Below are 26,215 nucleotides of genomic sequence, written 5' to 3' on the forward strand. Positions count from 1 at the left end.
GCATCATCACTGTCAATAATTAGTAGAAAGGTTGTAAAATTCTACCACATTAGTGGTAGAAAAAAAAAGATGGAGTCAGTCCAGTCTATGTTCTCACCATCCTCATCATGTTCATCATGCTGTCCCTCTGCCTCAGTGTTCTCCTCTCCCTGTTCTCCCTGTTCCTCCGGGTCTTCATGGTGATCCTCCTCCCCGGCAACGCCCTCGACAACCTCCACCTGCCACAACAGAGGTAGACAGTTGGGAATCAGTACCGAGAAAGCAAATGTCATCAAGTGTTGGGTTCAATTCCATTTCAATCAATGTCAGAAGTAAACTGAAATTCTTAACCTGACAGCAACCCTGATTACACCCAACACTTTGATATGTTCCTTTTCTAGTGAGACTCTTCACCTCTTCAACATCAGCAGACACAATGTCATCCTGCTCCTCATCTCTCCCTCTGACCGGCTGGGACTGGCTGCTGCGGCGAGGCTGGGGGTTCCTGATGATGTAGGACGATGCAGTCTGACTAGAACTGACACACACAGGCAAACAAGACCATTTGAGTTAACGCCAATGTTTAAATCCAAGCCACTTTAAACCAATTTATACATATACATTTATACTTCCCTAGATTATATTTTCCCAGAGGAAGGTCACAAAGACCTCCAAATCAACAGAGCTGGGGAACACAGTCTGCAGGTCTGTCTGTGCGAATGCAGAGTAAAACCACTCACTTGCTGGACTGGTCTGGGGAGGGTCTCGGTGGCAAGGGTTCCACAGAGAAGAGTTCCTCGCTGCCCTGCACGGCGTCGATGCTGGTGCTGGCCAGGGTGAAGGGGGCGGTGGGCCGGGCGATGCCCATCCTCACAGGCACGATGAGGGACTCCGCCACGTTGCACAGCTCCTCCACCGCATAGGGCAGCAGGGCCTGGAACACACGCCTGCACTTCCCAATGGGCTGGGGGATGAAGTTACTGGAAGAAACAACGAGAAAGGAGATTAGATGTCAACTGGAAGTATCAAATCAGTCCTTGCTGCTATGTTTATATTCACCTAGGACTGGGGAAGCAGTAGAAGACAAATAAAGTGTGTTTAAATCCACTAACGGGCTAGTCCAGTCCTTTAGGTGATTTTAAAGGACTGGACTAGCCCTTTAGTGGATTGAAACAGATTTGATTTGTCTTGTACTGCTCCCCACTCCCCGCTCCCCAGCCCTGTACAACAGGAAAATGCAGATCAATCTGGATTTGGTAGTCATACTTTTTCTTTTTGGATGAAGCCATCTCGACGCTGAGGATAACAAACACCCTGGCCACAGAGCGCAGGAACCTCCTGGTGACGACGATGGCCTCCTCTCTACGGCCAGGAGTGTACTTGTTCTGCAGCTCCTTCACCAAGGTCCCCAGTAGGGTGTCAATAAACTACAGGAGACAACAGAAGATTCAGAGACTGTTAGCTAAACACACAGACCAGACCACCTTCAAGGTTGACTCCACATAGTTACACCTAGAGGGATAATGTTGCACTTGCCACATAGATAGGAGGTAGTGTACCCTCTGGGCAAGTTACTCTGACCCAAATTAAATTCTCCAATGAAATAGGAGGAGTCCAGGACTAGGCTTAATCTGTATGAGAATCCGACCCAGAGAGAGGACTTGCAACAGAAGATGGGTGGTGCGTCCTGTAGGTGACTGACTCTGGGGGGTAGACTGACCAGACTTACTGTAATGTCAGGGGCACACTTGACGATGAGGCAGTGTGTGAAGCAGTCCAGGCGGATGGTGCCACTCTGCTGGTTCAGGTACACCTGCTCCTCTGGAAGAAGATGGGCGATACGGCTGCTGGCACTCAGCCTGGAACACGCAACCAGGATGCCAGAGTTAAAGGTGACACTACTAAGAGGACTCGTAACTGGTAAAACAGCTGCTCATCCGATGAGGTACATTTCAGGAAGAAAATGTGCGTGCTTGCTTCCGTAACTATTTTAGACAGCTGAAGTATAAATTGGAGGGATGGACAAAGGTTGGAGGGGCGGGAGGGACGGACAAAGAGGTAGGAGGGATGACGGGATAAAAGAGGTTGGAGGAATGGACAAAGAGGTTTGAGTAGTGACACTGAGCTGGTGAAGGCAGGCAGGGCTAGAGAACTCACGGGTCTTTATTCTCCTGGGATCCAAACATTATCATGGACTTGAGAGCATTCCAGTCCTGCAGCACCCTCTCCAGGGCCAGCTGGGCGAAGCGTGGAGGTTCCAGGTCATGGTCCGGCATGTCAGAGTCTGACACACAGGGAGGACAACATAAAAAAAACTATTAGAATTGTCTCTTAGAATAGAGAATTGATGTGACTGAAAATAAACATTGAGCCATCATGCTAGATTTTCAGTGTTGCTTGAAGTGAAACCAGGCCTGACAACAGTAGTAAACCTCCACCCACCTTCAGCATTGGCAGCCTTGCGGTTCCTGTCCTCTCTGATGCGAGGGGGCCGGTACTGGCAGTGCTCCACACTCTGCCTAGCAACAGTCTGCACCAGGAACAGAAGGATATGCTCCCCCCTGTTGGCAAGCCAGAGGAGGAAAAACACATTACTAAAGCCCCTGAAAAAACACCTTACAGATTGAATGAAGAGAACCAACATTGGATTTAAAAGCAATACATGTTAACACTGAATACAAAATACAGCCTACAGTCAGTGTGTGTTTACCGGCTGTTCGGACTGGTGACCAGGTTAGTGGTGGTGAGCAGTCTGTACAGCAGGTCCAGGCGAGCAGCTTTCTGTCCAGCGATCAGTGTCTTACACTTACACTTCTCCCAGCAGTCACAGTACGCAGTGGGAGAGGTCCTCTTGAGTCTGGGGAGAAAGATATTAAAGGCCTGTTGCTAATCTCCTGTATCAGATGCAGTGATGCATTACAACAGTATAAAACCGGGATGTAAGTAATAAAATCCACTAACACCATGGTGAAGAGTGAAGTACATACTTGCAGTCGTGTCCTTTGTGACACACCCTGGCGCACTCAGTGCAGCAGCAGAGAGACTCCAACAGGCCGCAGGTCCGGCACTCAAAGATATCCTAGATGGACAGAGTAAATGGTCAGCAAAGATTCCCATCTGTGAAAAGGCAAATCAGTGTGAACAGGTGACTCATTTGTTGTGCGTGTTGCATTGTCCTCCCAAGTGACCCACCCACCTGGTTGATGTGTTCAGCGCCTGTCCAGGTGAAGCTGCACGTGTCGTTGCAGCAGAGGACGTAGAGAGGAGAGTCGTCAGGGTTGGTCCCCGAGGGACAAATCATCTCCATGAACACAGAGTCTGCATCCACCTTCTCAGTCATGCCAGGGTCTCCCACTACACAACAGGATTTGCAACAGAACATTAAAATATATTTTTATTAGGTTATTAAGTTTAGGTAGTCATCTCCCCATTAAAAAAAATGATACTCTCCTTATTAAACAGTACATGTATAATCACTTCATGTATAAATTAATGACTTGTGTCTTTACATCAACTTGTAGGCATTCATATCCATTAGTAGCACTGCCAAAGTCTCCTCTTTCTCAACCAAAGACAAATAAACAGTGTCGTGAGTGATGTACCCTTGGCCATTTTCTGCGCAGCCTCCAGAACAGTAATGGCAGCTGGGTAAGCTCTCCCGCTTACTGCCAGCATGAACGGGGTCATTCCACGGGCATCCCTGTCAAATACACACACACACACACTCTTTAGAACAGCAACAGAAATTAGGGGGGGCAAACATCAATAATAATGAGAGCAATAGTTCAATATTTTAATGAAACAAGGCATTACTGTTATAAAATGAAAAAGCTTGCCCAGACCCATTGGCCTTCTCAACTCTCAATCTCCCCCTCAATCACACCTGCCTCTATCACAAAGAGAATACAAAAAAATGGAACTTTCCTTCAGTTTTTTTAAAGAAAGATGAAAAAACAAATGAGTCTTACTTGGCAGAGAGCAGCTCGCGGAGGTGTGGCCTGAGAACCATGCTGTCACACATCAGTTTGAGGATGAGGTGGGCGTTGGCCTTGCGGTCTTTAGACTCCACCACCGAAGACTCAGAGGGGCCTGTGGCAGGAGGATGGAACATGTCAGAGACATTGGGGAGAGTTGGAGAACAACAATAAGGTAACCCCAACTAACTCCACATCTGAGCATGTATGGTGGTATAGTGTGGAAGTAGCTAGCCATTGGTTGGTTCTAAATGGAACCTTATTCCTTATATACAGGCTCTGGCCATAAATAGTGTTCTAAACAGGGAATTAGGTGACATTTAGTACCACACAGGCTAGGTATTTGACCTGGTATAGTGGTGGAGTAGCTAGCTAGGTGTGGTTGTATCTAGATAGGTATCTAACCTGGTATAGTGGAGGTGCTGGGGCCCTGGCTGGTCCCTGTTGAGGCTGTGGTGAGAGATCCCACTGCAGGGGCCAGGATGAAGTCTATGTCACCGTCTGGGTCCATGGGAGGGGGGTCAGGCACCCAGCTGGGAGGGGCGATGGGTGGGGACACGGGGTCTTGGTGGTCGCTGGAGGAGGGGCCGGACTCGTGACGACCAAGCCCCGCTGCTCTCAGAGAGCGCCTCATCATCTCCCTCAGACGCAGCCTGCGTCAGACAGAACACACTTAACAGGCTACATGAGTGGTGGAAAGACAATAGGACTGACATGTAGACATAAATGGGCACCAAGATAGTGTTCTTGGCCTCAAGTGTCTTAAATGGCATCCTGATAGGTTTTTTAAGAATGGGAAAAAAGCCAATAGGCTCTGTAAAATGATTTCACTTATTGTGCATTATGGAAGTTAGTATAATCCAGTTATTCAGTGTTTCTCATCATGAACATGTTGCCTGAAAGAAAATGGTCAACTTAAAAACTTGTATAAGTTAGTTACCCTCTGCTGCTAGAAGAGCCCGTCCTGTTCCCAGAGCTGTTGCTAGACACCACAGAGATTGCATTGGCGATTGCCTCCACTGCTGACAGTCTCTCTGCAAACGTATTCCTCTCAGACCGTTCAGCTTCTGGAAAACACCAGCCCAACAGTTACCACACACACACAGGGAGATGAAGAAATAATGGAAGTCAAATGGGAGATGGGAAAGATAACACAGAGGATGCCTCAAAACTGACACTGTGCCTTTGGAGACTTCAGGAGTCTTGACGCTGGTGTAACCTCACAGAAATTTCAGATTGGAATATATTGTGTTTCAGGTAGAACAGGGAATCCAGTTAACTCCATTTGTTGAATTCCATCTGCAATGTTTCATCTCCGTGGTTTACCTTCCTCCTCCTTGGTCTCCTTGTTGCTGACGGGGAAGCAGACTGAGACACAGGCGTGGAGGATGTTGCGGTTGCCGTCGCAGCGGTGGCCCAGGAAGGAGTGGAGAACGTGGGGACTCTGCTCCAGGAGAACAGCCTGCTCCAAGTTGACCAGGTACTGACGACAGGCCTCAAAGTCACAACGCAGCACGTGCTGCATCAACGTCTGCTTCTGGAAACACAAGATGAACAAAGTTATTTAAAGTGCATCAGCATCTCAATATACTTTACAGCGGGAATAAAAAGATGCAAAATACAAAAGCATTTATCAACAGAATACAATAAGGTAAGGTTTAAGGTTAAAAACATACTTTTCCTTGGCTAAAAAGCACATCCAATGTAGAGCCTAAACTCAGGGGAAAAAAGAAGCGTCCCTTTTTCAGGACCCTGTCTTTCAAAGATCATTCGTAAAATTCCAAATAACTTCAGATCTTCATTGTAAAGCGTTCATCGTAAACACTGTTTCCCAAGTTTGTTCAATGATCCATAAACAATTAATGAACATGCACCTGTGAAATGGTCGTTAAGACACTAACAGCTTACAGACTGTAGGCAATTTAGGTCACGGTTATGAAAACTTAGCACACTAAAGAGGACTTTCTACGGACTCTGAAAAACACGAATGAAAGATGGCCAGGGTCCCTGCTCATCTGCGTGAACGTGCTTTAGGCATGCTGCAAAAGGCTTGAGGACTGCAGATGTGGCCAGGACAATAAATTGCAATGTCCGTACTGTGAGACACCTAAGACAGCGCTACAGGGAGACAGGACAGAGAGCTGATCGTTATCGCAGTGGCAGATCACGTGTAACACCTGCACAGGATGGCAACAACAACTGCTTGATTGAGTTACACCAGGAACGCACTATCCCTCTATCAGTGCTCAAACTGTCCGCAATAGGCTGAGAGAGGCTGGACTGCGGGCTTGTAGGCCTGTTGTAAGGCAGGTCCTCACCAGACATCACCAGCAACATCAACCAGCAACATCGTTGACTATGGACACAAACCCATCGTCACTGAACCAGACAGGACTGGCAAAAAGTGCTCTTCTCTGTTTCGCGTTTATCGACGAAAGAATGAGCATTACACCGAGGCCTGCCCTCTGGAGCGGGATTGACTTGGAGGTCTGTCATGGTCTGGGGCAGTGTGTCACAGCATCATCGGACTGAGCTTGTTGTCATTGCAGGCAATCTCAATGCTGTGCATTACAAAGGAAGACATCCTCCTCCCTCATGTGGTACTCTTCCTGCAGGCTCATGCTAACATGACCCTCTAGCATGACAACGCCACCTGTCATACTGCTCGTTCTGTGCGTGATTTCCTGCAAGGCAGGAATGTCAGTGTTCTGCCATGGCCAGCGAAGAGCCCGGATCTCAATCCCATTGAGGACGTCTTGGACATGTTGAATCGGAGGGTGAGGGCTAGGGCCATTCCCCCCCAGAAATGTCTGGAAACTTGCAGGTGCCTTGGTGGAAGAGTTGGGTATCATCTCACAGCAGGAACTGGCAAATCTGGTGCAGTCCATGAGGAGATGTACTGCAGTACTTAATGCAGCTGGTGGCCACACCAGATACTGATGGTTACTTTTGATTTTGACCCCCCTTGTTCAGGGACACATTGTTCTATTTCTGTTAGTTACGTCTGCGGAACTTGTCAGTTGTTGAATCTTATGTTTATAAATACATGTTAAGTTTGCTGAAAATAAACGCAGTTGACAGTGAGAGGACGCTTCTTTTTTGCTGAGTTTATATTGAGCATGTTTTTTTGGTCCAGAAGTAAGCTCAATCTGGGGAAACCTGCGAAAATGACGATCCTCCCAGTAACAAATTGACCATCAACTAAATGATCCCCTTTGCACGATAAATAATATCACATTTTGCTAACCTCCACAGCCAATATGATAATAGCAGCTTTCTTCTTGATGGTTGAGTTGGTGGGGAGGTTGGCCAGGGAGTGCACCCCCATGCCCAGGCTGGCGATGGGCGGAAGGTCCAGCCACTCAGGGTCTCGGATCCCGCCCATACAGTCTTTGGCCATTGGGTAAATTGTGCCATTTCCATCACGAAGGATGACTGGGGAGTCCTGGAAATAAAATGGTCAAAATGTGCTTAGAAAATAGGGAAATTGTTGGATATGCAATTGCCTACACAACCTTTTCGCAATACATGAAGCATGGCTATATTAGAAATGGTTGTATTGAGTAGCGGAGAGGTGCTGACCTGTCCTGCGGTGAAGATTGCTACATTGCGTTCACTCTGCCCCAAGAAGGCCAGGTTACTGGTGGGGAAGTTATTCTCCTGCTCTGCTTTGCCTGTGGCCAGGTCAAAGATACAGTACCTCACCCAGTTACCAGTCTTCAGCACTGCGTGGACTCCTGAAGGGGCAGACAACACAGCAAGTCAGAAATACACATAGAATTCATTCATATCCACACTTAAAACACTCAATACTACATTATCGGCATTCAACGCCAACATGAATTACTTCATTGTATTGTTTTCCAGATGTCTTACCTTTGGAGTCAACATTCACAGCCAGAATCTCAGCCTTCTCTGGGATGCAGAGTTTTTTAGGTGTACGCTGGAAGCAATCTGGAACTTTAGGAGTTCCACCAGTTTTTACCACCTGTTGATTAAAAGCGGCACCAGCTTTTAGACAAACATTTATACAACAAATGTAATACTACAATGACAGATACTTTTATTGTAAAATTGAGCTTAGATTGATTAAATAAATTGCACAAACATTAAACCATCACTGAAAACACATTTCTTTGGGAGTAATAATAACTACACTATACTGTTATAAGTATGTGAGTGTAAGTGAGCGTCCAATAGTCGTACCTGTAACTCGTCTATTCTGAGCAGCCTACAGTCCTGCAGCAGTGAGGAGGGGTCAGAGTCAGTGATGGGAGCTGGAGCACTAGTCTGACTCGGCTGTGCGCTCACGCTGCTTGACGTCCCTGGAAACTTCACAGCTACATACGCACCGTCCACTTTCAGCACCTGAAGTTAAAAGACGGAGCTGTTGCAAATAGGGCCGTCATGAAGACGCCAATAACACAACGAACAGACAATCCACAGGATACAAAACATTTTACTATGGCTTTGAGTTCTGCTCTTATGCATTTCTTTACATGTAAATGAAAACAGAAAAGAAAAACAAATCTGAAAAATAGAGAAGGTTTTAGAAATAACTATCAAATATGTGATAAATCTAAATATTTTACAGTGTTAATAAAAACACAATGGTGTCTATCCCCCAGTCTGCCAGAGAGCGTTAGGGTCTGGTCCCTTCCTGTAGCCACACCCACCTTTCCCACAGGGACATTTTTAACATCCTCCACAAACACCACTTCCCGAAGAGGCCACTGCTCCTCGTTCACCTTCTCCTCCTCTTTGGGAGCCGGGGTCGAGCGTCTTCGTTCTGTAAGGGCAGAGAACACGCTAGGATATTCATACAACAGCAGACCAGGGTTAACAAACATGTAAAATACTCAGTGTGCTTGATTTAGCTTGTCCACTGTGCAAGGTGGGTGAGGTTTGCACTTTTAGGACTATTCTATCTGGGTTCCATTGTACTATGCAAGCTAAATCAATAGCAGCACAAGCATTTGACGGAAGTATTTAACCCAGGTCTCGTAAGCAGATACAGCAGATTTCATTATCAGATACAACAACTAGAGACAAACTCAAACTGCAAGCAAAAAAATTATTGAGACCTGCAATTGCCACACCATCTGTTTCAAAGGCAAATGAGTCATGGCAATATTAGAGCGAGAGAGGTGGTTAGTATAGTAGCTAGTAATGTGACGTACTGTAGGGCAGCGAGGCACTGCTAGCGATGGAGGAGGTGTCACTGCAGGTGGAGGCCGGGGAAGGAGGGGGCCCCATCTCAGTCTTTACCAACTCCGGCTTGCTCTCCGTTCTAAGGCGAGAATGGGTAGGACTGAGTTCATGAGTGTTGGAGACGAGTGTCTTTGATTTAGATTTGGAGTGGCTTAGAAGGGAACAAGCTGGTCTCAATTCACTCCCTACCCGTGGGCCTAACCCTTTGATATTTGCACATCTGCAAACAAAGAAGGATTAGGGCCAAGGGAAAAGGGCAGGGAGCAAATTGAGATCAGCTGCTCTCTGAAATGGAAGTTAACTCACTTGATCTCCTGTGTCTTGGTGGTCTTGTCCATGTTCTTGAGGCTCTCTGGTGATCGCAGCTGGAACCTGCAGCTGTCGTTCATGTTCCAGACAGACTCGAGGAGCAGTCCCACCTTGGGGATCCCAGCGTTGACAGAAAAGGCAACAGCACCGGCGTGGTAGAGGGGGTTATTCCTCAGGCACACCTGGAGAGAGGACACAAACACCTGTTCACATTCGTTCAAAAGCAGTGTACGAGTGTACGCAACAGACATCCAACCGGATTCACAGGTGCAGAGAACAAAAACATTTCAGGAAGAAGGAACATTTATACACAGGATTCTAATGCTCCCATAGTCTTGTTTTTATGTTTTAACGTTATGTTTTGTAACCTGCGTTCCCACGGTGATGTTGGGTATTGAGGAGATGCCGGCACTGGACTTTGGCTTCTTGTTCTTGGCTCTAGCCTTTTCAAGCATCTTTTTCCGTTGACTAAAAGGCACAACACCCCTGAGGAAACATTTCAAAACATAAACCACCAGATTAACCTTCTTGTACACATAGACATCTCAAGTACCGAGTTCGACATTTGCACTGGACATTAGAGTAGAGCGAGGGCCTCTGGCCAGCCACTGCCCGAGTTCAACTAGTAATTGTTATTTTTCAAATACTTTAGCTGCACTTGATTGAGCTTGCTTGGCACAATCCCAGTGCAAACCCAGCCAATCTCTCGCTCGGCAGTGAAGATTAACTACTGTAACTCACCACCAGTACAGGCTGCTCTCCAGCTGGGCGCAGGTGTAGAGGGCACAGCAGTGCAGAGACACGATGCGCTCCCCCTGCAGCTCAGGGTAGGCCTGGGCACTGTGTTCCAGCTTGGATGCCACGCTGCTCAGGGTGTCATCCATCCAGGTCGCCACCTTGTTGGTCTCCGTGGCCACGGTGGCTCTGATGCTGTTAGCAGACAGCAGGGTGATCTTCTCATTGGTCAGGCCCAAGAAGGACACCCGGGGGTGGCGGATAGAAGGGTTCTGATTGGAGGAGGAGTCCATTTTTTAGATATATTTTTTTTAATGGGGTGGGTTTGCTAATAAAATGTGTATTTGAAGGAAAACACCTATTTGCAAAGTAGTCCTCAGGAGGAGAGTTAGTGTTCTTAGTGTACAGCACTGGTCTCTGATAAATCATTTAAATTTGATTTGATGAAGTCTGCTGCTGAATCCTTCACATTGTTCATGCAATCAGTCCTGTTGGCTTGTTGTACAGTACTGCTGTTTACCTGTGTGTTTCTGTATGGTTCTGGTTCACTCCACTTCCACTGGTAGAGTTCCCCCTTAGAGCTCACTGCCACCAGCTCAGAGAACAAGGACCCGATGCTCACAAACTTCACACCATCCTGGACCAAAACGCCAACAGAAATATTACTTTGAAAAATGTGCTCATCTGATCTGTGCATATTAACCCAAAACAATATTGAGGATATAGACCTAGCGAAAACTTAAAACATTTTGATAGAAATAAACCCAGTGGGAAATCAATTAACATGATAAATTAATGCTGTCATGTTCCCTGAACAAGCTTTATTGACATCACATCAATGAATGAACACCAAAATGAGTGGACCTTGCCATTAATCAAATTATTCCATCAACCAATCGATCAATGTCCCCATCCTCCCACCTTGTCAGGCCACCACTGCAGCTCCTCGCCCAGAGAGACAGGGCTCTGGACGGGGATGTTCTTCTTGTCCAGGCTGGGCTCCCCCTCGCGGCTGGTGGAGCCCCTCTCCGTGTCAAACGAGGCCCCATCCAGCCACCTCCGCTCCCGCAACCTCAACACAGACTCGCGCTCACGCAACAGCTCTGAGTCACGCTCTAAGGGAAGAAGGAGAACTGGTATGGCAATGGGGTCACACCAGTGGGATAAAAGTAAGCCACTCTCTGGGGAAGACCCGTCAACAAATTAAAGAAATTTGTTTTTAGAATTATGCAAATAAGAGGGTTTTGGCAGTAAAAAGGTGAAAGTTAATAGTGGTGTCTGTCTGCACACTCACATGTTGAAATGTGAGGTAGGAAGACAGGCCAGGATAGATTAGAGATAGACATGCATTACGAGGGAGAGGGTTTATCCTACAACATAAGGCTGCAGTAGAGAGTGGTGCCTGTAATGACAGGGTCTAATGGGCCTTTCTCAGAGGGCTCACTGAAGAACAGGTATTATGGCCATGCAGCATACTGAACACACATTCACAACACCACATCCACATGGGCTTTGCCGACAGGTTGAAAAGGAAAGACTAGTATTGACTTTAACAATATACCTCGACTATCAGAGAACTAAAAGCATATACTATATGTGGTGAAAAGTAATCTTACATCCATTTAGGTAACAGATAAGGTAACTTGTTACTACAACTATTTAGGAAGAGAAATATGATTTCAATCTCCTGACTACAGAAGAGGATGAGGGTCCCCAGGCAGCAGCTCTGAGTGCCGTGTGGTCAGTTACCTCGCGAGGAGCCCAGACGGGACAGGGAGGAGCGTCTGAAGGAGGGGTAGCCGAAGTAGCTGATGTCCTCAGAGAACATGGCGTCAGCATCGATGATGACACTGGGGTGGGCTGAGTGGATGTCAGCATCCAGCAAGGACATCAGGTCCTCTGTAAGGTCAACACAAAAGAGAGGGATGTTAATGACATGACTATTACTGTCCCATCAGGCAAGGGTCAAACCCATAGGTTAATAAAGACGTTTGCATTTAGAATTGTGAAAACTCCATCAGTTTCACAAATGTAGCAAATCACAAATTTAGCAAATACCATCTACATAAAGCGTTCACATAAGCCCCTTAAAACCAGACCAAACGGTTTGAGAGCCCTCTGCTCTTCATACACGCAGTGGGTCAGGAAAGCTAAGGCCAGCTTCTTCAGGCAGAAGTTTGCATCCTGTAGCTCCAACTCCAAAAACTTCTGGGACACTGTGAAGTCCATGGAGAACAAGAGCACCTCCTCCCAGCTGCCCACTGCACTGAGGCTAGGTAACACGGTCACCACCGATAAATCCATGATTATCGAAAACTTCAATAAGCATTTCTCAACGGCTGGCCATGCCTTCCGCCTGGCTACTCCAACCTCGGCCAACAGCTCTGCCCCCCGGCAGCTCCTCGCCCAAGCCTCTCCAGGTTCTCCTTTACCCAAATCCAGATAGCAGATGTTCTGAAAGAGCTGCAAAACCTGGACCCGTACAAATCAGCTGGGCTTGACAATCTGGACCGCCTATTTCTGAAACTTTCCGCCGCCATTGTCGCAACCCCTATTACCAGCCTGTTCAACCTCTCTCTCATATCGTCTGAGATCCCCAAGGATTGAAAGCTGCCGCAGTCATCCCCCTCTTCAAAGGGGGAGACACCCTGGACCCAAACTGTTACAGACCTATATCCATCCTGCCCTGCCTATCTAAGGTCTTCGAAAGCCAAGTCAACAAACAGGTCACTGACCATCTCGAATCCCACCGTACCTTCTCCGCTGTGCAATCTGGTTTCCGAGCCGGTCACGGGTGCACCTCAGCAACACTCAAGGTACTAAACGATATCATAACCGCCATCGATAAAAGACAGTACTGTGCAGCCGTCTTCATTGACCTTGCCAAGGCTTTCGACTCTGTCAATCACCATATTCTTATCGGCAGACTTTCGACTCTGTCAATCACCATATTCTTATCGGCAGACTCAGTAGCCTCGGTTTTTCGGATGACTGCCTTGCCTGGTTCACCAATTACTTTGCAGACAGAGTTCAGTGTGTCAAATCGGAGGGCATGCTGTCCGGTCCTCTGGCAGTCTCTATGGGGGTGCCACAGGGTTCAATTCTCAGGCCGACTCTTTTCTCTGTATATATCAATGACGTTGCTCTTGCTGTGGGAGATTCCCTGATCCACCTCTACGCAGACGACACCATTCTATATACTTTCGGCCCGTCATTGGACACTGTGCTATCTAACCTCCAAACAAGCTTCAATGCCATACAACACTCCTTCCGTGGCCTCCAACTGCTCTTAAACGCTAGTAAAACCAAATGCATGCTTTTCAACCGATCGCTGCCTGCACCCGCATGCCCGACTAGCATCACCACCCTGGATGGTTCCGACCTTGAATATGTGGACATCTATAAGTACCTAGGTGTCTGGCTAGACTGCAAACTCTCCTTCCAGACTCATATCAAACATCTCCAATCGAAAATCAAATCAAGAGTCTGCTTTCTATTCCGCAACAAAGCCTCCTTCACTCACGCCGCCAAGCTTACCCTAGTAAAACTGACTATCCTTCCGATCCTCGACTTCGGCGATGTCACCTACAAAATGGCTTCCAACACTCTACTCAGCAAACTGGATGCAGTCTATCACAGTGCCATCCGTTTTGTCACTAAAGCACCTTATACCACCCACCACTGCGACCTGTATGCTCTAGTCGGCTGGCCCTCATTACATATTCATCGCCAGACCCACTGGCTCCAGGTCATCTACAAGTCCATGCTAGGTAAAGCTCCGCCTTATCTCAGTTCACTGGTCACGATGGCAACACCCATCCGTAGCACGCGCTCCAGCAGGTGTATCTCACTGATCATCCCTAAAGCCAACACCTCATTTGGCCGCCTTTCGTTCCAGTACTCTGCTGCCTGTGACTGGAACGAATTGCAAAAATCGCTGGAGTTGGAGACTTTTATCTCCCTCACCAACTTCAAACATCAGCTATCTGAGCAGCTAACCGATCGCTGCTGCTGTACATAGTCTATTGGTAAATAGCCCACCCATTTTCACCTACCTCATCCCCATACTGTTTTTATTTATTTACTTGCTCTTTTGCACACCAATATCTCTACCTGTACATGACCATCTGATCATTTATCACTCCAGTGTTAATCTGCAAAATTGTAATTATTCGCCTACCTCCTCATGCCTTTTGCACACATTGTATATAGACTCCCCCCTTTGTTGTCTACTGTGTTATTGACTTGTTAATCGTTTATTCCATGTGTAACTCTGTGTTGTCTGCTCACACTGCTATGCTTTATCTTGGCCAGGTCGCAGTTGCAAATGAGAACTTGTTCTCAACTGGCCTACCTGGTTAAATAAAGGTGAAATAAATAAAAAAAATACAAAGCTGCCATGCTGAGTCTTTCTTGCAATAGATTATCATCTTAATGAGAAAGCTGTAGAATACACATCAAGGTGAAATAAAGTGGTACCTCCAGGGAGATAGGACTCGCTGGCTGTGTCATCGCCATCGTCACCGTCCTCATCGTCTCTGCTCAGTAGGTTGTTGACAGCCAGGTTGACATCAAGGTTGGTCCTCTGGAGCTCCCGGATGATCACACTCCTAGACTTCCCCTGGAGGACCACCTGAGCCTGGGGAAGAAGGGAGGCAACATGAAGATCACCACCCAGAAATCAACCATGTGACGGTGGTGACTGAACACCAGAGAGAAGTGTTGAGGCCCTTTATGTGAGGGGCTCTGGTCAAGCAATAAAATTGTCATATGGTGGGGTCACTTCCAGAATTTAAATAAAAATGTAGTTGAGGACAGACAGTGGGTCTAACCTGGGAGATGAGTTCCTCTGGGATGACCGAGGCAGGGATGACAGGCTGGGGCTGGCTGCCCAGGAGACCAGAGCCCCGGTCCCTCCCTGTGCGGATCACCCTGGTCTGACGTCTCGAGTCCCTGGCAGCTGTAGATGACCTCCCAGAGGAGCCTCCACCACCTCCTCCACTGACAGCGCCTCCTACACCTCCTCCCCCTGCACCTCCTACACTGCTGCTGCTGCCGCCACCACCACCTCCTCCTCCTCCACCTGATCCACCATTCACCCCGGAGCTCCAGCGACTCCTGTTATAGCACAAGGCGAAGGTCAGGCACAGCAGTCAGCCACACAGCAGAAACTCAACACACGGCTGCCTGCCTGCACACTGGATTAGCAATTAACCGTGGGACAGCTGGCTTTCAGAGAGAGCAGAGGTCCTAGGGTATTTATGCATACCGCAATTTGGAAGAAATAGTTTGGTAGCAAATGTCATTTTTGAGAGATGAATTTGACTACATTAAATCTCATAATTAAGGGGCCAGTAAGGTAAGAAAAAAAATAAGGTGGAAAAAACAATGGAGGATGGTAGATTGCTTTCACCTAGTCTCATTAAAAATCAGCCCACAGCACATTTCTATCAAAGCTCAATAGGTATTTAATGTTTATGCCTTTAACATCAGAGCTGCTGCTGCTTTGGATTGAAGGTCCCAATTTCCAGGACAACTGTGCTACAAGGTCTGATTCTGACCACGTCATCTCATTTTACATGGACAATACCTGAATCCTGGATAGTAATGACTTCAGCAGTCCTCCTGCAGCTGTCTTTGTCTAGGCCTAAGTGGCGCTAATGCACATGAAGCCATATAACGACTTTACCCGAGTGTGTCTAGGGGAGGTTTTTTCTGAGGGCCCTTACTGCCAGAACTTACCCAAGGGTGTTGCCTGCCAGTCTGCCCAGTGTGTCAGAGCCAGACAGGAACCAGGGAGGATCACTAGTCCTGCCTGGCCTGGAGCTCCTTCCTGTCCCTGAACCACTGCCACTCAACTTTGAACTGGAAACAAAAGACGGGAGATCAGATCAGTTACTACATACCTAGTAGTCCCACATGATGGGACCAAAGATTAAGACGACAACCTGGGAGTGGAAATCCCAGGTTGTGGCCCATGTCTTAGGGCTTTTACATTTTTATGTTTAAGGTTAAAAAAAAAACAGGGGAAATGGAGACTAGCATGGCAACACCCTGGGGAATCAGAATTGGCTGCAACTCGTTCCGTCGTCAAGACTTATTCCTTTTTAAAGGTTCTTGGGATTTTTTAGGGCTGCGATTGCTAACTCCTAAAATATCATTTGATATCATCGGAGTGTATTGTGTTAAATAAATTTGATGTCTATTGTACATGGATGTATGGATATGCTGCAGTCTACATTTAATTGAGTCAATTGCATTACATACTTGCCAACAAATCATAAGCAACGCCTGAGACTGACCATAACAGCAATGTCCTCTCTGAGATTCAAACCCATGACTCTTTTGTACACAGTATCTCAATATATTGTGAATTGCTTCCCAATGAAAGAATGCAGATACATTTTACGATTAGGCATTTTAGCAACACACAAAATATAGGTGTTTTATTTAGCAACTGAGTATAATAGGCCTAACAATGAGTTGTGCAGACTTCTGCAGAAATAAAACACAGACCTGTAAAAATGTACATTTGTTTATCATTTATTACACAAGTATGACAGTGTAAAAAAATGAAATAGAATACTATCCAGTCACACTGCACTGAGTGGAAGCTTTGTTCAGTCAGCTGTCAAAGTTACTGATTGAAAATGTGCAGTGCTTTTTCCACAGTAAGGCTTTCCAGTAAACCACAATGTGGCTGACTGCAAAGCTATTACCATCTGAAACTATCTAATTTTCTTTTGAAAAGTTCAGCTTATTTCACTGTGCCAGGCAACAAAACATATGCTCTGTAGAAAAGCTTAAAGTAAACCAGTCACATTGTTCAAAAGTCATTCTCAGGCTGATTCACTTGCATGCTTTGCAACTAGAGGGCCTAGTTCACAGTTTGATGCTGTTCTGCTGGTAAGATATATATGCTATCAATGAAACTCACAAATGCATGCCAGCCACCAACACAATCCCGAGCAAAAGCCAGAAGGGCATTCTTGCTCATACAAAATAAAACAAAGAAATGCTCATTCATAAATGCAATTGGCTTTCAGAACGCTGCCTAGATTTCCTAAATGCTAAAATACCATTGCGAGCTTTGTTTTGTCTAGTTTTTGTTTGGGACAGTAAATTGCAGAGATGGAATAAAATACCAATGACTTATCTATAAACATACATTGTCCATGATGCAAAACACCTCAACACAGTGAACACTTTCTGGTCTTTCATTTGTCATAGTGTTTTAAGTGACTAAGTAATAACATAATGAAACCGTTCAACTAGTAAGCCTAAGGACTTAGTATGAACTCAGTGGAACTCAACTTGCAGGACTCACCATTGCTAGGCTTCAGCATGCAGGAGTCAAGGCAGACAAAATTTCTTGCTGCGTTTTGTAAATGCAGATCTAAAACGCTTCCATTTGTCAGATCTAAAACGCTTCCATTTGTCAATTCTGCTCGGCTTCAGGCAGGGTTCGCGCCAAATCAAGAATGTAAAAGGACTCATTTTGTGCTTCAGTTGCACTTCCCCACTCAGATGAAATCTCTGCTCTCTCATAGGATCACCAGACAGCGCTCTGACTGATATGTGTTCGGTACTTTCCTCCAGTGTAGTTTTTTCAGTAACAAGTTACAAAAAAAGATTTATCAGGCAAAACATTAGGAAATGTAGCTGGCTACATTCTTTCGATGACAAACATTACAAATATGATGGCCACCCATCGCTTTTGCAAAAAAATACCTTCCTTTTTCATTGCAAAGTAATTTACTAGCCAAATAGCATTGCACTTCTGTTGTCATCGGATGAAAACAATTTTCTGCCGAATGTGTTGCACTAATGTGTTTTGTGTGAAGAACTATATAGTTTCACTCTACTGAAGCAACAAACAAAAAAACATTCAATATAAAAACGCAGGTGAAATGGTTTACAACGCAGATTTTTTTAAATGGTATATGTTTTGAAACCAACAATTTCTAAAAGCTAATGCAACCCCTGGTATATAAAGTTCTTATAAACTCCATTAGGATTAAACTATTTCCCTAGTGTAAACAGTCTCACCCATCGTTGCCATCTGGTTTGGTCAGCTCCAGACGATCAGGCTGGACAGCAAAGCTGATCCGACACACACGTCCATCCTGGAAAGAAAGAAATTACTACATATTATCAAAAAGGAAAAGGTGATGGCAGGTCACAAAAAAAAGACTGCACTAAAATATATATATATTTTTTTAAAGACTGCACTGTATAGGGAAATATGGTGCCATTTGGAATCACAACCTCCATCCAAAATGTAGAGGCAGTACAGCTCAAATGTTATTGATCGTAATATACATAAATCCTTTGATGTTACCTCAAGCAGAAAGCCAGCATGGTTTGGGCCAACTACACATTGTTTTAAGGAGGCCTGCTCCAGCAGGTTGAGGTGTGGATGACTGCATTGGAAACAGATAATGTAGTGAATGTTAACATGTAGAAACCTCTATATACCTGTGGAATGTGGTCCCTGCTGAAAGACATGGCTGAATAATACATTTGCTTATTATTCCAGTTAAAATAAAAATACATGATATTCAGGTCTTACCTGTTAAAGTTGTATTTGTTGAGTTTCTCCGACACTTCACGAAGTCTGTTAAGGATAAAAAATGAAATTAAAAAAACATTGACATTAGTGAGATTGTTCATTCCCGGTATGAATCTGTGCAATTAACAGTCTGGAAATCCATGGCCAATAAGGACATTTCTACTAGTCTGTACTCTGTGTAGACTAAGGAGCAAGGCATCTGCTTGCACGACATTAACAAGAAGTCCGATGAGAATCTCAATAGTATCAAAATTACACATCAGCTTAAATTTAACAAAAAAAATCTAAATAGCAGTATAGCTTAAACAGTTAGAGCATGGTGTGTATAACCACATGCACTGCATTGGGACTGTTGCCTTCACTCACAGGATGCCAGCGGGCAGGTCATTCCCAAAGTCAAAAGACAGAGGGAATCTGCGGAGCTACAGTTGAAGTCAGAAATTTACATACACCTTAGCCAAATACATTTAAACTCAGTTTCACAATTCCTGAAATTTAATCAGAGTAAAAATTCCCTGTCTTAGGTCAGTTAGGATGACCACTTTATTTTATGAATGTGAAATGTCAGAATAATAGAATGATTTATTTCTGCTTTTTTTTCTTTCATCACATCCCCAGTGGGTCAGAAGTTTACATACTAATTGAGTGTATTAGGTAGCATTGTCTTTAAATTGTTTAACTTGGGTCAAACGTTTCAGGTAGCCTTCCACAAGCTTCCCACAATAAGTTGGGTGAATTTTGGCCCAATCCAGACAGATGGAGCTGGTGTAACCGAGTTAAGTTTATAGGCCTCCTTACTCGCACACGCCTTTTCTGTTCTGCCCACACATTCTGTAGGATTGAGGTCAGGGCTTTGTGATGGCCCCTCCAATACGTTGACTTTGTTGTCCTTAAGCCATTTTGCCACAACTTTTGGAAGTATGCTTGGGGTCATTGTCCATTTGGAAGACCAATTTGCGACCAAGCTTTAACTGATGTCTTGAAATATTGCTTCAATATATCCACGTAATTTTCCTTCCTCGTGATGCCATTTATTTTGTGAAGTGCACCAGTGTCTCCAGCAGCAAAGCACCCCCACAACATGATGCTGCCACCCCCGTGCTTCACGGTTGGGATGGTGTTCTTCGGCTTGCAAGCATCCCCCTTTTTCTTCCAAACATAACGATGGTCATTATGGCCAAACAGTTCTATTTTTGTTTCATCAGACCAGAGGACATTTCTCCAAAAAAGCCGGTAGGGCTATCCTTGTCTCATCGCGCACTAGCGACTCCTGTGGCGGGCCGGGCGCAGTGCATGCTAATCAGGTTGCCAGGTGCGTGGTGTTTCGGGGGACGCATGGCTTTCGACCTTCGTCTCTCCCGCGCGGGAGTTGTAGTGATGAGACAAGATCGTAACTACTAACAATTGGATACCACGAAATTGGGGAGAAAAGGGGGTAAAATTAAAATAAATAAAAACCATGTCCGTAAAATATGGCAGGCTGACTTAACTTTTGTTTCAGCTCTAGCATCTATTTTCTCAATGAGTGAACCAGGCACATTCCTTACTCCTTTTGCTTGCTATGAAATGACAGGTCAAATAGGATCAACAATTGTTTAAACAGATCTTCAACTGCTATAGGCTACACTACTAAAAGCATTGATTCTACATTCTAATGGTGTAAGTACAACAATGGTTGTTGACAGGAAACAGGTGAAGAGAACAAACATGTAATTAATCCATATGCTCAAGGGAGCAAGTCAATACACGAAGGCTGATATCATACAAAAAGTCAGCCGCAGAAAGTGGACAAATCTTGTCAAAGATGCAATATTACCTATTGCAAAGGGGAAAGGCTATCAGACAGTTGCATGCAAGCTGTAAGGGGTGAAAATGTAAGTAATAGGCCTATGCCAAATGACATTTCCTGTCAAGCAAGCCCAGTGGACAAGCCAATGGATGGCAATGACTTATAAGGCAAGGCCCGGTGGGGTTGTCCAGCGACAGGAACCAGTCCGTCAGCAGAAGATAAACAATGAGCCAGCAACACTGTCTTGATATATGAGGCACACCACCCAGAGCCATTAATAACCAACATCAACAGGACAGAAGGGCACTTTGTCTGCAAGAAATGTGTTTGCATATTCTCAACCTAATGTTCTCCTCCTAACCTGTACAAAAATACTGTTTTATCCATGTGGGTCAGAGAAGAATTAGTGTACTCAGCTGGGCCATGGAAAGACATCCTGAACAGTCGAGGCAAGAGCAGTCCATGAGACTGGCTTGTGAGTCACAACCCATTCTTGTAAGAAAATATGTACTTTTTTTGTGATAAAAGTATGCCTCTTGAGAACTATAGTAAGATACACCTCTTTGGTAAGACAAATTACTGCAGTTGAGCAGTAGGGGGGTATATTAGCACATGGTGACCATATAGCAAATGTGAATGCATGCCATTGCCTGTGCTAGCAGCTTGTAAAAGATATGGCTTACCTGGGGATTGATTGTCATTCCACATTAGCCAATTGTCACAAGATGAGTGAACATGATTGTATTAGGCCAAAGTTAAGTCAACTGAACCATCTTGGTAAATTAGGCCCAAGCAGGTGGCCAATGGTACAGACCTGGATTATACACAAGTACAAAATCCTAGCTTCATGTCATATCCTGGATTTTAATTCAAGGTCATTCAATGTGCTTTTCCAACATCCCAATATCTGTTTTAAAGTAGAACGGCCCATTAATCTGTTCAATCTCAATGGATGATATAAATAGGTTTACTATAAATCACATACAGAGCAAAATGCAGGTCACAAGACAGACAGTCAACTGTTCATAGCTGGTCCTTGTTTAACGTCTGTAAAACATTTTTTTTTTCTATAACTTAAAAAGGCCAACTCCACCACTTTCAAACTCTTATTATGTCCAGCATATTTGAAAACGTCGCATTTCTGTTTTGTACTTCAAAGAATACAAAGTTAAAACGTTCTTGCTACCAAATTATATCTTCAACAGTGATTTTCAAACAGTGTGAGAGTCGCGGTGACATGGGGGGCCAAGAAAATACACCCTTGGCCTAGAAACTCGTTGCAGGTTTTGAAAATCATTATTTTTTAAATCATACCTGTAATGTCACAGAGAAGCATTTTTTTAGGACCTTAACTTTTTCAAACCACATATCATAGAAAAGCGCTGTTTTCACAAACTGTATTGGTTTGATGCTGGAGATTGACTATGACGTTGAAAACTGGTTGATATCTTTTTTTATTGAACTAGGCAAGTTACAAGTTCGACGAACAATATTAGTTGGTTGACTAACGTTTGTTATTTAACTAACGTCGTTGGCTAGATAAACAAGTCGAATCAAATAAGCAATCCAATGTTATCTTACAGTTGGTTGGCTGGATAACGGTACCTAACTAGCAAGCAAACATATTGGCACAAGTGTGGCTAGCTTAGCTAACGTTATCTAGCAGTGACTAATACATTAGCTATCTTATTAGCCACTTAACTAGCTAGCTACATCTTCAAACGTTCCGTTGAGCTAGCCAGCTGGATAGTCGACAATAAGATATCCAAAAGGTAGCTGACATACAATGTCAAATGCAAAAAAAACATTGATGGATCATTACAATGCCATAATCACTGACGTCCCCCCATCCCCCAACCCGCATTGTCCGTCTCAACTTTGACCATCGGCCAATCATTCCAGGCAGAGACAGAGAACGAACGAAACAGCTCCGTTAACTGCTGCTAGCTATGGCTAACTAGCTTGTTAGCCTAGCAGGCTAGCTAACGTCGTTAGCTACGTTGAAGAGGCTTGTTCAAGATGCCGGGCCTTGCTTCAAGTACGGTAATGTGGTCTAAAATTGTTTGATTGAAATACACATGACAATATGAATATTGCTTCGAAACAAATAGATAATCGTCAGGTGCCACACCCTACACATATATATTGATTTAAACCCCTATTTTCCACGCCCGCAACAAATACCTGTCATTGAGCTGGTCCTCAGTCCCGGGCAACGGGTGAACCACAAAGTGTATGGATGTCATGGATCCAATCCAAATGAACACACAAATGTGTCTGGGAAATGTTATTTTCTCGATATCTGTATATGTAAGGATTCATATAAATATTTTATGACAAAAAATCCCGAGCTTAGAACTACAGCCTCCTCACCCACATGCCGCCATCTTAACTCTACCAAGCTTTTTCGTTCTGTATGTTGATTAACCTTAGCACACACGAAAACTGGATGCTGGTTGGACCTTGAACAGAAACAGGGAATATGTTAAACGGAACGGGATTGGTTTAGAGAAGAAAGGCAATGAAGAGAAAGGAAATGAACATTTCTAGACGTCTAGCTCGTGCTATTTTAAAAATGTAACTGAATTGTGATAAATCTATTTGTTATTTGGGTATTTTATTAGGATCCCCATCAGCTGTTGCGAAAGCAGCAGCTACTCTTCCTGGGGTCCACACCAAACATGAAACATAATACAGAATGACATAATACAGAACATCAATAGACAAGAATATGTTGATATATGATGTCTAGGATTAGTAGACTACAGTTTAAAAGAAATTGATACTGTTTTTTATATTGGTCCTGACAGAAGAGGTAGGATAATTATGACAGTATCCTCTCCTAGAAGGAGGATTATACACAATGCCTCCAGGTGCACGATAAGGATGCACAAAGGAATGCTGCAACAAAAATGAGATAATCCATAATAAATTTGAAGCTCTGTGGGAATTTAGCAAACAATGATAACAGGCGCTTCCTCTGACATTGACAAAACTGGATCAATAGAGCAAACAAAATCATGTCTTACATTGACATTTCCTTTCCACTCTGTCATTACTTTTATGATAAATAAACATTCTCCTTTATGCAAACTGGTATGTGGATACTATAACATGGAGATTGAGGATCACTGTCCAGTATGACTTTCGTGTAGGTGTATATTAACCAATGATTGTATCCCATTCCATGTATAATCCCCATGCTCCCTCTGCTGGTTGACATCCCCACAGTTTAAGAGAGGAATTGCATACTTCAATTAAATGTCTAGTTTTGAATTACATTTGGTTGAGTTGTCAACTAACATGAATTCAACGTGAAATCAATCAACATTATACCCTATCATAGGATTTAAGTTAAAATACAATATTATCTTATATTGATGACTTTTTACAAATCCAATCCGTTTTCCACGTTGGTTCAAAGTCATCACATTTAATTTTTTGGTTGAAATGACGTGGAAACAATGTTGATTCAACCAGTTTTTGCCCAGTGGGTATAGTGGCGTAATGAAAAAGGTCCACAGATATATCACTTGTCTATAGACCTTCAGTAACCACTGTCAAAATCATACATGGACTGCTTGATTCATGTTGCCCTGAATATGAGTGCTGTGCTGGCCTAATTATGACAGAACCCCCAAAAGAAGCATGGCAGCAGGAACCAAAGGTATAATTATTTTAGCCTGTTTTTCAATTTCCACACAGCAATAAAAACATGTTGGCTGGCTTTTGCTACGCATCCAGTGTTGAGGGATTGTATGTTACAGTACATATTTTTGAAGAAAATTTATTAAAACATTTTGATAGACCTGGTGCAGTTTTTTAGATAACTCTATTATGTCGCAGAAGCATTGATTGCATGTACCTACTCATCTAGAAACAGCTTCAGTAGTTTAGACCTATGGTCTGTCTGGGTTACTTGAAGTTTGTTTTTTATATCAGCAGATGGCAGGCTTTGTCTTTCACTTTTTGAGAAGTGTGTTGTTGGCTGCTGATCGAGTATCCCAGGGACAGGGCCCTAATCCTACCCTTATGATACCCAATAACTCTTTGCAAATCACAAGTATTTGACTGTTTATTTAAAAAAAACAAAAAAAACAAGAAATATTGTATTTTATGATCACAGTATCAGAGGAAGAATTCATTTATGAAGGAATTTAATTCAGAATATAAAGATTTCTATATTTCTCAAAAAATAATAGATACAGTAAATGCTCTGTGTTAAAAGACAACACAAATGGAAATGGATATAGCTGTGTTCTCAGGGTATAAAATTATCTAAACTGTATACAACTGCTCATTTGAATGACAAAGAGAGGCACATAGGTAATGCTACAGGTTTGTCTGTTCGTCATCTCTTCTTCATCATCAGCCTATACAGTGGAAGAAATTACTAATACTCTGAAATTCATGACTGTACCGCCCATTTGAGTATAGGAGTGTAAAAGAAGGGAATAGAGAGCTCCACTTCACTCTGCCTGCCCCTGAGGTGAATAAGTGGAGAGAGTCCTTCATCTGACAGAGAGACTCTCGCATTCCCTCAGAATCAACATAAACTGCAAAGTTCCCAGAGCTGCTGTGATCTGCTTCACACTCACTTGCTTTCTTCAGTAAAGTTATATTTGGTACAGCTGGTTGACAATTCTCTCAGCGGTATTGAAAATGTTTCTACAAAAAAAGAAAAACATGAGGGCAAATCTGGTTCATGTGGCCATTGGTCTGGTACTAGGCGTACACACAAGTAAATGTGAGGTGACCATGTTTTAGTTTCTTATGTTGTGTTATAACCTCTGTGGTCTATGTTTATAACAGTTTTATAACAAATAGTAACAGTTTGTTTTTTACTTTCACTTCAGGTACATTGCATTGTTGTATTCTGAATTGTCAGTGGCAAGCCACATTATATAGGGGGGGGGGGCTTAGTTTACATGATGAAATGCATTGTTAAGACACTGTTAAAATAGTTGGATGACAGTAAAAAACAAACACTGATTATTCAGATGATGTATACATTTTGCAGATTATGCTTGCTAATTGTCTGACAAGTCATTTCCCTAAAAATATCACCTGCAAGAACATTTCCAGGAGTTAAACAGATTGTATAGCTGGTGGAACTGTCACCAAAACATGTCATGTTGCTTTTCCAGAAATCCACTGTGTGCCTCTGTGTATTCCTATCCTGAGGTGCTTGAACTCCATGCCAGTACCACTCTGTTGCCACTAAGCTTAAATGTAACCCTTTATCAGAGCCAAGTCAAACAAAGAACACAGAAATATCACTGTTATTTTTAGATTACAGGTCAATGTGTTATCAAATGGCCTAAAATGGGGATCAATATAGACATACTGATAATAAAACAAACAGCAGGAAACTTGCTGTGTCACTGCAATGGATGCACTGCATTACACAATGCAGAAATCTAGTGCACATCCTTCAACTTTCACCTCACATATTCACATTGGTTATACAATTTAAATCAGATTTTACAACCTCTGCCATTTTCTAGCCACTTAAAAGCTTAATTAAAAAAAAATATATATTATTCACCTTTATTTAACCAGATAGGCCAGTTGAGAACAGGTTCTCATTTACAACTGCGACCTGGCCAAGATAAAGCAATTTGTCCTACAAAAACAACAAAACAG

At 43.9% G+C, this 26,215-nt stretch overlaps 1 protein-coding gene across 16 annotated transcripts in view; it reads right to left on the minus strand.

Moving 5' to 3' along the window:
* Window positions 1–22,980, minus strand: part of LOC112227720 (E3 ubiquitin-protein ligase UBR5-like) — a 46,178-nt gene extending 23,198 nt beyond the window's left edge. For 8 of the 16 annotated variants that reach the window (XM_042310067.1, XM_042310079.1, XM_042310111.1 and 5 more), the window contains exons 1-34: window positions 22,754–22,980; window positions 18,781–18,825; window positions 18,550–18,631; window positions 18,258–18,334; window positions 15,951–16,073; window positions 15,041–15,326; window positions 14,688–14,847; window positions 11,958–12,107; window positions 11,130–11,341; window positions 10,729–10,845; window positions 10,215–10,480; window positions 9,842–9,959; window positions 9,471–9,655; window positions 9,134–9,243; window positions 8,630–8,742; window positions 8,160–8,321; window positions 7,830–7,941; window positions 7,536–7,690; window positions 7,201–7,398; window positions 5,280–5,490; window positions 4,894–5,020; window positions 4,359–4,606; window positions 3,948–4,068; window positions 3,582–3,679; window positions 3,176–3,333; window positions 2,967–3,058; window positions 2,690–2,836; window positions 2,422–2,540; window positions 2,137–2,263; window positions 1,709–1,838; window positions 1,246–1,406; window positions 720–959; window positions 394–517; window positions 98–218 (exon numbers count right to left, since the gene is read on the minus strand). In XM_042310067.1, coding sequence (XP_042166001.1) covers window positions 98–218; window positions 394–517; window positions 720–959; window positions 1,246–1,406; window positions 1,709–1,838; window positions 2,137–2,263; window positions 2,422–2,540; window positions 2,690–2,836; window positions 2,967–3,058; window positions 3,176–3,333; window positions 3,582–3,679; window positions 3,948–4,068; window positions 4,359–4,606; window positions 4,894–5,020; window positions 5,280–5,490; window positions 7,201–7,398; window positions 7,536–7,690; window positions 7,830–7,941; window positions 8,160–8,321; window positions 8,630–8,742; window positions 9,134–9,243; window positions 9,471–9,655; window positions 9,842–9,959; window positions 10,215–10,480; window positions 10,729–10,845; window positions 11,130–11,341; window positions 11,958–12,107; window positions 14,688–14,847; window positions 15,041–15,326; window positions 15,951–16,073; window positions 18,258–18,334; window positions 18,550–18,631; window positions 18,781–18,825; window positions 22,754–22,815 — 4,957 coding nt within the window. In that variant the 5' untranslated portion in view covers window positions 22,816–22,980. The remainder of the gene's footprint in view (window positions 1–97; window positions 219–393; window positions 518–719; window positions 960–1,245; window positions 1,407–1,708; window positions 1,839–2,136; window positions 2,264–2,421; window positions 2,541–2,689; window positions 2,837–2,966; window positions 3,059–3,175; window positions 3,334–3,581; window positions 3,680–3,947; window positions 4,069–4,358; window positions 4,607–4,893; window positions 5,021–5,279; window positions 5,491–7,200; window positions 7,399–7,535; window positions 7,691–7,829; window positions 7,942–8,159; window positions 8,322–8,629; window positions 8,743–9,133; window positions 9,244–9,470; window positions 9,656–9,841; window positions 9,960–10,214; window positions 10,481–10,728; window positions 10,846–11,129; window positions 11,342–11,957; window positions 12,108–14,687; window positions 14,848–15,040; window positions 15,327–15,950; window positions 16,074–18,257; window positions 18,335–18,549; window positions 18,632–18,780; window positions 18,826–22,753) is intronic. The other 8 variants (XM_042310124.1, XM_042310122.1, XM_042310113.1 and 5 more) reach the window with 4 other exon arrangements.
* Between the last annotated feature and the right edge of the window lie 3,235 nt (window positions 22,981–26,215).

This window comes from Oncorhynchus tshawytscha, linkage group LG03 (genome assembly GCF_018296145.1).
Source record: "Oncorhynchus tshawytscha isolate Ot180627B linkage group LG03, Otsh_v2.0, whole genome shotgun sequence".
Lineage (NCBI taxonomy): Eukaryota > Metazoa > Chordata > Actinopteri > Salmoniformes > Salmonidae > Oncorhynchus > Oncorhynchus tshawytscha.